This window comes from Euleptes europaea, chromosome 10 (assembly GCF_029931775.1).
Source record: "Euleptes europaea isolate rEulEur1 chromosome 10, rEulEur1.hap1, whole genome shotgun sequence".
Classification (NCBI taxonomy): domain Eukaryota; kingdom Metazoa; phylum Chordata; class Lepidosauria; order Squamata; family Sphaerodactylidae; genus Euleptes; species Euleptes europaea.
The window spans coordinates 35,770,299-35,783,725 of NC_079321.1; the positions used below are offsets into that span (position 1 = coordinate 35,770,299).

Below are 13,427 nucleotides of genomic sequence, written 5' to 3' on the forward strand. Positions count from 1 at the left end.
TTCCACAAAGGAGCTTTCTCTGCCGTTTCCTCTATCAGCCCCTCGTGGCTACCAGTTTCCCTGCTATGTCACTGGGAGGGTTTTTCCTGGCTTTTAAAAACATTTTTTTTAAAAAAAAATGTTTAAAAAGCATTGTAGGAATTACCCATTTTTAACCCACCCTCCCGGCTCTCCAGTGGTAATGGTAGGGAATTGTTTATTTATTTAAGTATTTATACTCCACTTTTCTCCCTGACGGAACCCAAAGCAGTTTACAGCAATACAGAAAACACACAATATAAATAAACCGATAAACAAAGACAACCACACATTGCATTCCTGGGTTCAGTGGCTGGCTCATTGGAAGGCACGGGCTTCAGCTTGTACCTCTGGCCATGTCCAGCCTTTATATGTGCAGATAGGAAGGAGATTTAAAAAAACTACAGCTTAGATAATGCCTGATGGACCACCTGCTCCCTTATGAATCTACTCATCATCTTCAGATGCCCTGCTTTAGGAGTCTCCATCAGCTGAGGCTAGATAGGTGGCAACCCAAGAAAGAGCATTCTTGGTTGTTGCACCGAAACGTTGGACCCATAGTTTGTATTTTTAATTCTTTTAAAGGTCTCATGTGTTTTGATGTTTTCCGCTTTGGAGATCCATGGTTGGGTGGAAAGTTGGCATAGAAACATTTTACATAAAATAAAATACAGTGCAGCTGATGGCAGGAAAATGGTGCCAGTGGGGGGGGGGGGACCTTTGAAAATGTGCAACTGCCCATCAGACATAGGGATAATGTGCTTGGAGTGTATTCTTTCCACACACAAAAAAAAGTATGGCCAAAGTGTTCAGAAAAGAACATTGTGAAGGTAGGGGAAAGATTATTAGAGCACTACAAAAAAAAATTAGAGTTTGAACGCCAAAGCAAAGAAAAACCTTCATGTGGAGGCAACTTGTAACAATGCTGAGTCTTTCCCAAGGGCGGCTGGTAGGGTTGCCAGCTCCAGGTTGGGAAATACTTAGAGATTTTTGGGGCAGAGCCTGTGGAGGGCAGGGTTTGGGGAGGGGAGGGACTCCAATGCCATAGTCCAATTGCCAAAGCGGCCATTTTCTGCAGGCAAACTGATCTCTATTGGGTGGCGATCAGTTGTAATAGCAGATCTCCAGCTTGTACCTGGAGGTTGGCAACCCTAGCAGCTGGTGAAGCAGTTCTCTGCTGCTGCACATTGATCAAGGGAGGAGGGAATATCCTTACTAGTAAGACAGTTGAGGGGTGGCAATTGAGGCAGAGGATAGTTCAGTGAGCACCTTGCAAGAATGTCCTTCCTCAGTCCTGTGCTGGAGGCTACTAAGCAGTCAGCCGCTGTGTAGCAAGTATGATTCTGCTGGTTGCAATGCCCCTCCCTTTGCTGCTGCTTCTTCCTGCTGATTGCTTTGAATGGTTTGCTTTTCCTTCACCAATCCATGGCAGCCATCAGTGGCTCCTGCTGGTCACAGTACTGCAATACTGAAGTACAGATGGAGCTGAACTGTAATTTGGTGTATATTATTACTTGTTTGGAAAAAGGCCTTCATAATTTTCCTCTATTCTGGTAGACCACCTGAAAGTGCACAGTGTCCATGATACATATTTTGATGGCCTGGACAAGAGCAGAAATTATGCTTGGCACACATGTATTCATAATTTAATTGCAATTAGATCAGTGTCTTTGCTTAATGACAAAGTATTTATTTACGAAAAGCTATTTGGGAGAGCCAAGGCAAATTTTATACAGCTTCAACCAGCAATAAAAGCCTTACTTTTACCTGCTAGATTTTTTGGGCGTATCTCCTCCTATGTCCTTTTAGACAAAAAACAAAAAAACCCCAGCTGGCTGCTCATGAAAGCAATGTGTATCTTGCTGGCCTACAGTGCTGTAAAACCGTTACAAAGCAGTTATAAGCAATCTAGTGAAATTTTACAATATGATCCCCCCCAAAAAGCCAGAGTTTATATATCATTGCTTTGCACTTAAACCACCTGGTTCCACGTGAGGTGCAAAATTGCACCCCCGCTGTGGAAGCACCAGCAAGAGGATTAGAAGGGTGCAGAGACAGCATTCACATGCCGCCGTCCCCACGCTGCTTCCTGCTGGTGCCACCTGCCCTTTTCGCTTGTCATATCGGCATAGAAGCTCCAACTTGCCAAGGTTTTCCCTTGCTCTGGCTTAAAAGGGAAAGCCCCAGGAACCATGCTCAGAAAGAGCACAGTATTGTATTTAAGCTCCTCAGTAAAGCAGGAGCTTAGAGTGTCCCACCCTGGGGAAAAGCATCCTGTGAACAATTAAATTGATTAAATTATTTGAAATTGAGCCAGCAAATATAACTTCTGACACAGTTTGATAATGATGGTTTATGTCTGTATTTTGAAGATACTGTTTAGAGTCTGTGTCCAGATTTGTGTTCTGTATTGATGGGATTTGATTTCTCTTATTATTTGATTAATCTTCTGGGTGTACAGAAGACTCTGAGCCAGGACTAAGTCTTCAGGTTTCCCCTTCAGCTTTTCTTTAAGGAGCACAGTCAGTGTTGTTGTTATGTTCCGTTGGCAGAATATCCATCGGGATTTATTGACAGGCTTAAGCTAAAACGGCTTAGATGCCAAAAACTATTGCTATGAATGTGTCATTAGTGTCTCCTTCTTAAAACTTGGAGGGGCTGTAACGGAAAGCTTTGCATTTGACTTATCCCATCAACCCCAATCTCATCTTCTGAGACTCTTCTTGGGGTACTCCTGCTTTATGAGGCTAGATGGGTGGCAATTTGAGAGGGCCTTTTCAGTCATGGTACCAAAATTGTGGATCTCCCTCCTGAAGGATAATCATGTGTCTCCTAATACTGTCTTCCACCATCAGGTGAAGACTTTTATGTTTTATCTGGCATTACCTCAGCAATCCCAATGACCTTGGTAAAAAAGGTAAAGGTCCCCTGTGCAAGCACCGGGTCATTCCTGACCCATGGGGTGACATCACATCCCGACGTTTACTAGGCAGACTTTGTTTATGGGGTGATTTGCCAGTGCCTTCCCCAGTCATCTTCCCTTTACCCCCAGCAAGCTGGGTACTCATTTTACCAACCTCGGAAGGATGGAAGGCTGAGACAACCTTGAGCCGGTGACCTGAAACCAACTTCCGTTGAGATTGAACTCAGGTCGTGGGCAGAGCTTGGACTGCAGTTCTGCAGCTTACCACTCTGCGCCATGGGGCTCCTTAATGATCTTGGTACCCTATGTTATAATTGCTTTTTTCTGTGTTTTTACATATGTATTGTAGTTTTAATTGGTTTTATAACATGTTTTTATAAAGCTTTGTTGTTAACTGCCTTGGTAGCCCTCATTGAGCAGAAAAGCAGGATATAAATTTTTTATGTAAAAAAAAAAAGAATGAAGTATATACATCTGTATAAAGTCATACATAACTATGGTCCTGGCTTCCAGTAAATCTTGCATTTCCCATCCATGTTTATTGCACTGACCTAGCCAGCCCAAGTTTAGTTGTAAGAGTCTTACATAGTCTATCTGGTCATGAACATCAGAGACTCTTCATAAAGCCATCTAGAGGCTATCTAGATGCAGGATCAGCCTAGAGCATCCCTGACAAGTGCTTGTCCAGCCTCTGCTTAAAGACTGCCAGTGAGGGGGAGCTCGCCACCTCCCTAGGTAGCTGATTCCACTGTCGAACAACCCTTACTTTAATTTTTTTTTTCCTAATCTCCAGCTGGTACCTTTCCTCCCACAATTTAAACCCATTATTACAAGTCCTATCCTCTGCTGCCAACAGGAACAGCTCCCTGCCCTCTTCTAAGTGACAGCCCTTCAGATATTTAAAGAGAGCAATCATGTCCCCCCTCAACCTCCTCTTCTCCAGACTAAACATTCCCAACTCCCTCAGCCTTTCCTCGTAGGGCTTGGTCTCCAGACCCCTGAGGCCTCTAGAAATGCACACAATACTTCAGGTGCGGCCTGACCAATGCAGTGTACAGCGGACCTATGACATCTTGTGATTTGGATTTGTTTTTGTCGCTGCATCACACTGGCTGCTCATATTTAACTTACGGTCCACCCGTACCCCAAGATCCTGTTCACACACACTGCTCCCCAGAATTGTATCCCCCATCCAGTATGCATGTCCCCCATTTCTGTTACCCAGATGTAGAACTCGGCACTTATCCTTGTTGAACTGCATCCTGTTCACATCTGCCCATTTTTCCAGTGTGTTCCGATCTCGTTAAATTCTATCTCTATCTTCTGGTGTGTTCGCTGCTCCTCCCAATTTGGTGGCATCTGCAAATTTAATGAGTAGTCCCTCCACACCCTCATCCAGATCATTTATAAAAATATTGAAAAGTACCGGGCCCAGAACCGAACCCTATGGCGCCCCACTGGACACCTCTCCATTCAGATGAAATGCCATTGACAACTACTCTTTGAGTGCGGTTCTGCAACCAGTTCTCTATCCACCTAACTATCCTAGGGTCCAGTCCAGTCCACAGTCCTCTAGTTTACCCAACAGAACATCATTCCCTAGTATTTTTTTCTGATTTCATAAAGCATCCATTTCTACACAACGATTCTGCTGACTCTGAAGGAATTCTTCATTTGTTCCTTTTACAACTGATGTCATCTTACCTATGTAACAAAGGGCAGTTTCCATTATCTTGTAATGTAACAAATACATTTTCCTGCCTCCCTCAGTTTCCAGGAAACACAGCATTTCCTCACTGGGGAAAAGAATGAGCACAACAAGCTTCCTTTTTGTAACAGGCCTTCACCTCTTCTAAATCTCAAGTGGCCTTCATAATGGAATATCTAAAGAAGAGAATGGATTTTAATAGTTTTATGAAAAGCTTTATAAGCACAATAAAGATAGTTTGGTACTGCCGAGTTGTAAATTCACAACTTTTAATTTTGCAAGTACAACCAGAAAGGGAAAATATGGTTTTGAGCAAGATCTGGCAATGCAGAAGGATCATTTAGTGATCTTCTTTAGATAACCTTTTGGAACTCAGAATAATAATACTGTTCAGTTGTCTCTAGGATTAGTTGCGGAGAAAAGCTTTAATCTGCCACCTCAAGAGATAAGTCCTAGATTAGAGTGTGGTGTGAAAGCTGTAGCCAGGGAGTGAGACTTAGGAGCAAGGACATTGGAATTTAACCTTGACCACAATTCAGTGGATAACATTAGACGATGTATTGTTCCCTCCGCCTCAGCCACAACTTTGTAGTATAATATGGAGATAATAATTATGAGATTCGGTGAGTGGCCGCTCTGTCATGGCACCAAAGCTCTAGAACTCTCTCCCCAGCGAGATTAATCTGTCCCCGTTTTGTTGCTGTCTTCTGCCATTAGGTGAAGACTTTTTTGTTTTGTTTGGCATTCCCTCAATGATTCCTCCTTCCTACCCAATGTTTTAATTGCTGCTTTTATGTTTTTTATATATATATTTTTAACTGTTAACATTAACATGGTGTAGTGGTTAAGAGCAGTGGACTCTAATCTGGTGAACTAGGTTTGGTTCCCTGCTCCTCCACCTGAAGCCAGCTGGGTGACCTTTGGCCAGTCACATTTCTCTCTGAACTCTCTCGGCCTCACCTGCCTCTCAAGGTTTCTGTTGTGAGGCGAGGAAGGGAAGGAGATTGTAAGCCAGTTTGATTCTCCTTAAAAGGTAGAGGAAATTGGCATATAAAAAACAACTCCTTTTGTAATGGCAGAGATACGGAGTACACATTTTGTAAATAAATAAATAATATAGGCTTAATGCCACACAGTTATAGTAAGGAGTGCCAAGAAGATTTACTGTACATGCAGCATCCTGAATATTGTGTCATATACATTCTGTTATTGCACCATAGCATCTATGTTTGGTGTGTCAGTGATTATAGCATTTCAATATATAAAAGTCTGGAAAGTACAAAGCCTGGAAAGTACAATTGTGTCCTTATATGTGCATCACTGTGCCCAGCATAGCTTCACATTGATGTAGTTACTTAGTCAAAGATTACTTTCATTTGCTACTCAGATTAGGGGTGTTAATGGAGACTAGTTAAAATTAAGTTGTTGTAGGATTCTGGCTCTTTCAGAATCTTAGCAGCTCGGATCCTGGTTATGTTATCCATAAAATGCTCCTTAAGAAATGTAAATGATCATGTATTGAACTGAACAGTAATGATTCAGGAGTAGAAATAAAATGTACAAAGCTGCGCACTGTACAATATTTACCCATCTAGAAAAGCACATAGAAATAATTGTGTACATTTTCCACTTTATATTAATGATGTTGGTTTTTTTAGAAGCTCATGTCTCAGTACAGGTGTTTCCTCATTTCCCAACAGTTCCATCATTTTAAGAGCAGGGGATTTCCGTTTGACCTCACTTCCAACCACTGATTCCCAAACTTGCCTTCTGCTTTCAAGATGTTAGATTGCTACATAATCACTTGTGATTTTTACATGTGGAAACAATGTTGTTTTGCTGACACAAATCACCGGTTAGAGATTGCTGTAGTCACGTTGTGCCATGACAGGCCTTGAGTCCTCTGCCCTTTTCCAGATGTTATTGTCATCAAAATATTGTGCATGTTCCAGCAAAGGTAAAAACCGAACCAGGATTAGGTTCACAGTTATAACACAGTTATGTTAAAATGTTGTTGACCTAAAACAAGTGATCAAAAATATTTTTGTGCATAACTGGGGTGTGTATTCATGTGCACATACATATTTGCCAGTGTGGTGTAGTGGTTACGAGTGGTGGACTCTAATCTGGAGAACCAGGTTTGATTCCCCACTCCTCCACATGAGCAGCGGACTCTAATCTAGTGAACCAGGTTGGCCTCCCACTCCTACACATGAAGCCTGCTGGGTGATCTTGAGCTAGATACAGTTCTCTTTGAGTTCTCTCAACCCCGCCTACCTGTCTGTTGTGGGGAGATGAAGGGAAGGAGATTGTAAGCCAGTTTGGTTCTCCTTAAAAAGCAAGAGAAAATTGGCATATAAAAAGCAACTCCTTCTTGTATATTTTGGTTTCTGTTATTTGACAGCTGGAGAAGCACAATCTTTACTGCAATATCACTATTTCAAAAGAGCCACTTTTACTTACAAGGGTTTGCTGTAGCCATCTCATCCATGTCCTCAACTAAGGAAGATATTAAAGGTCAACTGATGATCAGTCTTCCATGTGTCCACATACCCAGGACAAGGAAGTGCAACAGGCAACTCTCAGCTCCAAAACAAACAGGAGTATCAGGGGTGAAAAAAACTGATATAAGCACAGCCAGCTGTTTGGCAGTGGCTCAAGCAAAACAGTGGGTTGGCCAAATCCTTCTGACCATAACTTATATCCTAGTATCAGTCGTGCCTTCAATTATTTTGCTTAAAGCGCGGCTGCCAGTAGGGATTTTATTGTAGCCTTTAATTTTTATACCCAAATAAGAAGGAAGCTACCAGGCCTACTGTGAAAATGAGCTGTTCGACATCCCAACACACAGCTGCCCTCAGCACCTCCAAGGAGCTGATTTTCACAGCTGGGGTGCTGGGATTTCCCCACACTAAAACTGACAACAGTTACTGAGAGGGTGGGCAGTGGCCATGGAAACAGCTGGCAATCTGATTTCTGCCGCTAGCACAGAGCGGCATTCCTGCTCGTTGAAAAATTGATATTGGGTTCTCTGTGCTGGTGCCCTGTCTCATAAAGGCCAAAAACTTCTCTGAGTTATGCTTCCTTCTTTCATGGGTAAGGCCTTGTGCATTTGGAGACTGAGCACTAGATAATCTCTCCGCTAGGGTTGCAAACCTCCTGGTGGGAAGTCTCCCAGACTATAGAGGTCAGTTCCCCTGGAGAAAATGGCTGCTTTGGAAGGGGGTTCAATGGCATTATTCCCTACCCAGGCTCCACCCCCGAAACTCTAGGAATTTCCCAGCTCAGAGTTGGCAACACTATTCGTCACCCATGTAGCATGCTCTGAATTATCCCCGTGTGCAGCAGTTTCCCACACCATATTACAAATGTGTTCTACCCCCAGCAGATCGTGGCATATAGCACAGCTGGTTTGCATGCTTATAAGGTGGTAGAATGTTGCAGGATTGGAAAATGTGTCAGATATGCATAGTTCTTTTTTGACCATGTCCACAGAAGTTAGGACCAAAGTGCACATTTTGTAGCAGATCCACATGGATCATGCACTTAGAAAAACAAACTCAAAAGATATACGTGGAGGACTCTTCATAGCAGTGTGATAAGTATGTTTGTCAATAACTTAAGCCCTAAATTTTAGAACCAAACCATAAAGTGCTTTTAGTAATGTTCACTTTGAACTGTGTATACTTTTACACCAATGCCAGGAATTGGTGTTTTTCTCCTTTCCAATGGACCATTATCCATTTCTGTGGACCATTGATCCACGCAGTTGCTGTCTCTTATGAGCTGGACAGTGTGTGGATTTGCTATGAGAGTACACCTTCCGTTAACATGAATGAGAATCCTGATTTTTCCAGGGTTCTGGTCCAACATGCATGGAAGCTGCATCCACATGAAAAATCCAGATGTTGCTCATTTCACACTATGGCCATTTATGCAGGGGTATTTACTTCACAGTCCCTGCTGGACTGCTTTGAGGCTTCCTTTGCATTATTCATGATTTCACCGACCTTCAGACGTGACCTCGGTCTGGCTTCGTTCTTCCTCCGCAGTACTAGAATGAATTTAGAATGAATTTAAGAATGAATTTAAATACTGCTTCATGGCAAGGAGCCCTGTGACACAGAGTGGTAAGCTGCAGTACTGCAGTCCAAGCTCTGCTCATGACCTGAGTTCAATCCTGACAGAAGTCGGTTTCAGGTAGCCTGCTCAAGGTTGACTCAGCTTTCTACCCTTCCATGGTCGGAAAAATGAGGACCCAGCTTGCTGGGGGTAAAGGGAAGATGACCGGGGAAGGCACTGGCAAACCACCCCGTAAACAAAGTCTGCCTAGTAAACGTCAGGATGTGACGTCACCCCATGGGTCAGGAATGACCCGGTGCTTGCACGGGGGACCTTTACCTTTACCTTTTTGAGGCAAAAGCAATGCAAATTTCCCCAATTTCCATGCATAGCTCTTAACTTCGGGTTTCTCTACCCACGTCCATTTTGGCTTCTCCCTACCATGTATCTGTTCCTCCCATCCAACCCCTTTCCTCAAAGCAAAACACAAAAGAGGGAATTAAACCTTCATGAAATGTGCAGGAAGACACCGAAGAGAGGTTGCAGAGGTTGTAAGGCAGCTCCCAGCAGGAAGCTGTAGAAGAAAGGTGGGGAGGAATAACCATCAAAAGCACACAGTCCCTTTAAGAGTTGACCCGCCCCCTCCAAGTAAAGTGCAACAAGGCTGCGTTTTCAGGGGGAGGAACTCTGAAGCTCTGTGATTCACTGGGGATGCCTAATTAATCACAAGGTACTCCTGGAATTGGGGAGGGGGGACCCTCATGCATATGATGTTTGAGAATTCGGAGCAGAAAACTGTGCAGCAAACCAAGCTCAAATTTCCCCTGCATGAATGACATGTATTTTGCACAAGCTTCTTCAATTGTGTCACAATTGCTTGATGCTTGCATGGGACTCTGAAGTGGAGAAAGATCCCCCTGAAGAAGCTTGTGTGAAACATATAGGGGTTACAGGATTTATTAAAATATAATTCCCTTGCCCCAATAATTGTTTTTTGCCTTCATTGTGTTTTGGTGCGGGCCCCTCGTTTCTTGCTTTCACTTCACAGTAGACAGCGACCGTGTGGGTGGGGAGTTTCGTAGGGACTTACAGTTTATTACTTCTTAAAATTATGATTTTCTTACATCTAATTTAATAATATTATACTTATTAAAAGCAATTTTAATGTATTAAAAATTATGTAAATATTTGCAAATTAGGGGAAACAGATTTCCATAGCTTTCCCCTTCCAGAATTTTCAAGCTGTTGTTATACCTGCCTTCCACATTGCAGTTTTCTTGTTTCCTAAGAGACTGTTTTATTAATGCCTGGTTGTGTACCTTGACTTTTACAAACAACTCTCAGCTGGTGCTTCTGGCATTATTTGGGAGATCTAATGACTTCTCCCTGACAGATGCGCCTTCCACTCTCCTCTTCTATCCAGCTGAGATCAGCTCAGTGTCAGGCACCTTTTGGCTGCAAGGGCAGACTTTTCAGTTTCATTTAAGGCTGCCCCTCTGATCAGTTCTGATGGAGCACTCGGGCATTCAAACGTATAGGCAGACAGCATCTCTCACTCATTAATGGTGATCTTCAATTAAGCCCTCGTCCCTTGAAGATGCACAGTTTTTTAGGAGCAGAATGGGACTGTCCGCATTCTGCCCTAATAGGGAAACGGTAGTGCTCCCATAACAATGTTATACTTACTGTTAAAACAGCAGTCGTTTGCATTCTAATCTAACATGTATTCAGGGTTGCTGTAGAGAAGTCCTTTTGAACCCGCATGCATATTGTAAAATATATCTGTCAGTCCTTGATTGATTTATATTACTATAAAATAAGGTTAGTTGTCCTTTCAAAAGATCTCAAAAACGCCAGGGTTCAATTGCAATGTTTTATACAATTTTGTAGAATGCCATTGCTTCACCGACGGGACATGGAATCACCAACGTTATGATTTGTTCCGCTTTTGCAAAAACAGCTTTACTAAAGCAGGATGTTATATATATATGTTGTCAGTTTGTTTGCAGATTAGTCTTGTAATAGCAAAGATCATAGAGTAATACAGTGCCCTTTAAATCTTGCAGGACAACATCGTGTTTCTGTAACCAGCTTGTTAGCATGCCATGGCCTTTTACTGGTTGGGACAAATCTAGGGATTATAGTAGCACTCCCAGTTCCTCGTTTGCAGGGAATCCCAAAAGTAACTGGTAAGTAGACTATCTGATCTAATCTTCTGTGGCCTAAGAAAGAACTTAACTTCAGTGAGACCAGCACCATTATGTAAAGAGATAAAGGGTGGGGTAAGATTGATTGAAAACAAGGCCTTTGGCTGTGTGGATTGGGAAGAAAGCATGCAATGTTAAGATAGCAGAAAGGCCAAGTAAAACAAGTCAGCTGACCTCTTTACTCATGCTGTTGTGAAAACAGAGAGAACAAAGCATGAACTGTATGTCAACTTTAGCTCTGAGTGTCCTCATTTTTTTCTGACTTGTACTAGGGTCAGAAAGTTACTGGTATATGGTGGGCTCCTTTTTTCAAACTTTTCTAATGCATTTTAATTTTGTTCACATGCTTTACTCTAGAAGTGTGAGCAGGGAGTGGTGGCAGAATCTAGCTCCCTGTTGTGTAAAGAAGGAGTTTACCCAGGAGCCACCAAACACTGTGACTGTCCAATCCTCCTACTGGGGGGGGGGGGTTCCCTTTCCCCATTGGTTGCAGATGGCAGAGACAGGGAAACTCAGTATGATGACACCAGACCATTTGGTGACTTTATCTAAATGTTATGGACAAAGGGCGAATATTATAGGGACAATAGGAATTCAGCAATTCTGCTTTGAAGCCAACTATGTGGTGCCACAGCAAGGATGATGGTCACCAACCCATGTTTGACCTTGGTGTAAAGGCACTGTAACATGGCATAGTTTCATTCATTTCTTGTTCTGAGGATTTAATGGCTAGCCAAATAATGGCCAGGGTAATGAGAATCCTTCTTAATTAAATGTCTTTTGCCTGCAGGGAGGGGAATGGTCTCTTACCACGCACATAATGGCCCAGTTAAATTCCTCATGATGGCCTCTGTGACAAACAAGCGAAGCAAAAGCAAATCAAGGCATAGTATGAGTCGACCTCACTCAACATCGAAAGACGATGACCAAAAGAACGTTGTTCACAGTGAGCAGCCCGGTCCCTCCCTCAGCAACGCAGATGAAAATGCAGTTTGGCTAGGAGATTCAGTAGTCTCTATTGCTCAAAAAAGTGACATGTCTTCCTCTTCAGGGTCTCTAACGTTATCTCATGGATCCTCCACCACCGAACACAGGCCCGAGGAGAGTGCTGTCTATGAGCTTTTGAAAGATGTCGCTCTTAATCAAAGTAAAAAACGTAGATCCAAAGAAGGGAAAGCAATCTCTGTGTTAGTCATCTCTGGAGGCCAAGGGCATAGAAGAGTGAACAGAAAGTGTAAGCCACAGCGACCGGACGAATTGGTTTCATCTGTGATGATTTGGCAGATTCCACTCTTAAATATCTAAAATCATGACACGGTTTGACTCTGTGAAAGACATCTGCTTTAGCTCCAAGTCTAAATTCATCATGATGATCCTTCTTCAAAAGAGAATCGTGGTGGTTTTGTCATTTCAAAAGGAGTTCTAAGCTAAGGCCCATCTTCACAAAGGTCTACTATATGACTAGTTATGTAGATGTCAATAGGACTGATTGATCAAATAAGACCTCTAAAGATATCCCAAGACCTCCCTTTAAGAACTGTGCTGAAAATGCTTAACTCTTAATTCTATCTGTATAACAGAAATATAACTTTATTACTAGTTCATTTTGAGCTATTTTTTTACAATGTTGCCATTATTTATATTCCAATTTTATGGCCTAGAGCACTACATGAGAGACAAGAAACAAATACTATTCCATTGATGTAACCTCTCCTTACTAAGCAATATCAAGCATGTGCTGCATGTTTTACCCAAGGTTTTTGAGCAATAACTATTCCACTACAGTCTCAATTCCAGAGTGCATAGATAATTTGTCATGTATAATCCTCAAGACACACACACACAAATGTAACTTAGAAAAATATTTGTTTTAGATTTATACACCTTTTAAACAAACAATTCTAATTTTAAGGTCCAGTATTTAAATCTATGCAGAAAATAAGTGTAAAAATTCGACATGAAATATATGTTTTACACATGTTCTTTTAGAGCTTTCTTACCAGTTGATCCTCCTACACTGAACACAGATTTTAGTTAAGCAGTAGATATATTTAACAGGTTTTGTTTCAGCCCTTTCATTGTACATTCTGTTGCTGGCAATGGAATGTTCGCCACTGATGTGTAAATTGTATATGTTTTCAATTGTGGTGAGGGGCAGGAGCGCAGAAAAACAAGTGTAAGTCTAACAAAAGAACCATAACATGAAGAGACCATGATGGCCTCATAAGGCGAAATTGAGTTCAGTACTATACAAATATCTCAAATGCCTGCCGAAATTGCACATTATTAATGCAAGCTTTCATCTAAGGTCGACTGATGTTCACTTTAACCATGACTGTAAGTAAAATCCACTGCATAATATGTGAGGGAAAGAAGCCTGCCATTGTGCCATATTGCAAAGAAAGAGAATTTATTTCATTAGAGCATGATGCAGGCTAGCCTAACTCAGTCAACAGGTACATGCCCTGCATGCTCCTGTTTGAAGCTAGGAGCCATTCTGTCTTCTCCA

General features: G+C 42.2%; 1 protein-coding gene across 1 annotated transcript in view; it reads left to right on the forward strand.

Moving 5' to 3' along the window:
• ARHGEF10 (Rho guanine nucleotide exchange factor 10) overlaps positions 1 to 12,238 on the forward strand; it is a 97,391-nt gene extending 85,153 nt beyond the window's left edge. The window contains exons 27-28 of the mRNA XM_056856664.1: positions 10,778 to 10,900; positions 11,709 to 12,238. Coding sequence (XP_056712642.1) covers positions 10,778 to 10,900; positions 11,709 to 12,223 — 638 coding nt within the window. The 3' untranslated portion in view covers positions 12,224 to 12,238. The remainder of the gene's footprint in view (positions 1 to 10,777; positions 10,901 to 11,708) is intronic.
• The last annotated feature ends 1,189 nt before the right edge of the window (positions 12,239 to 13,427 follow it).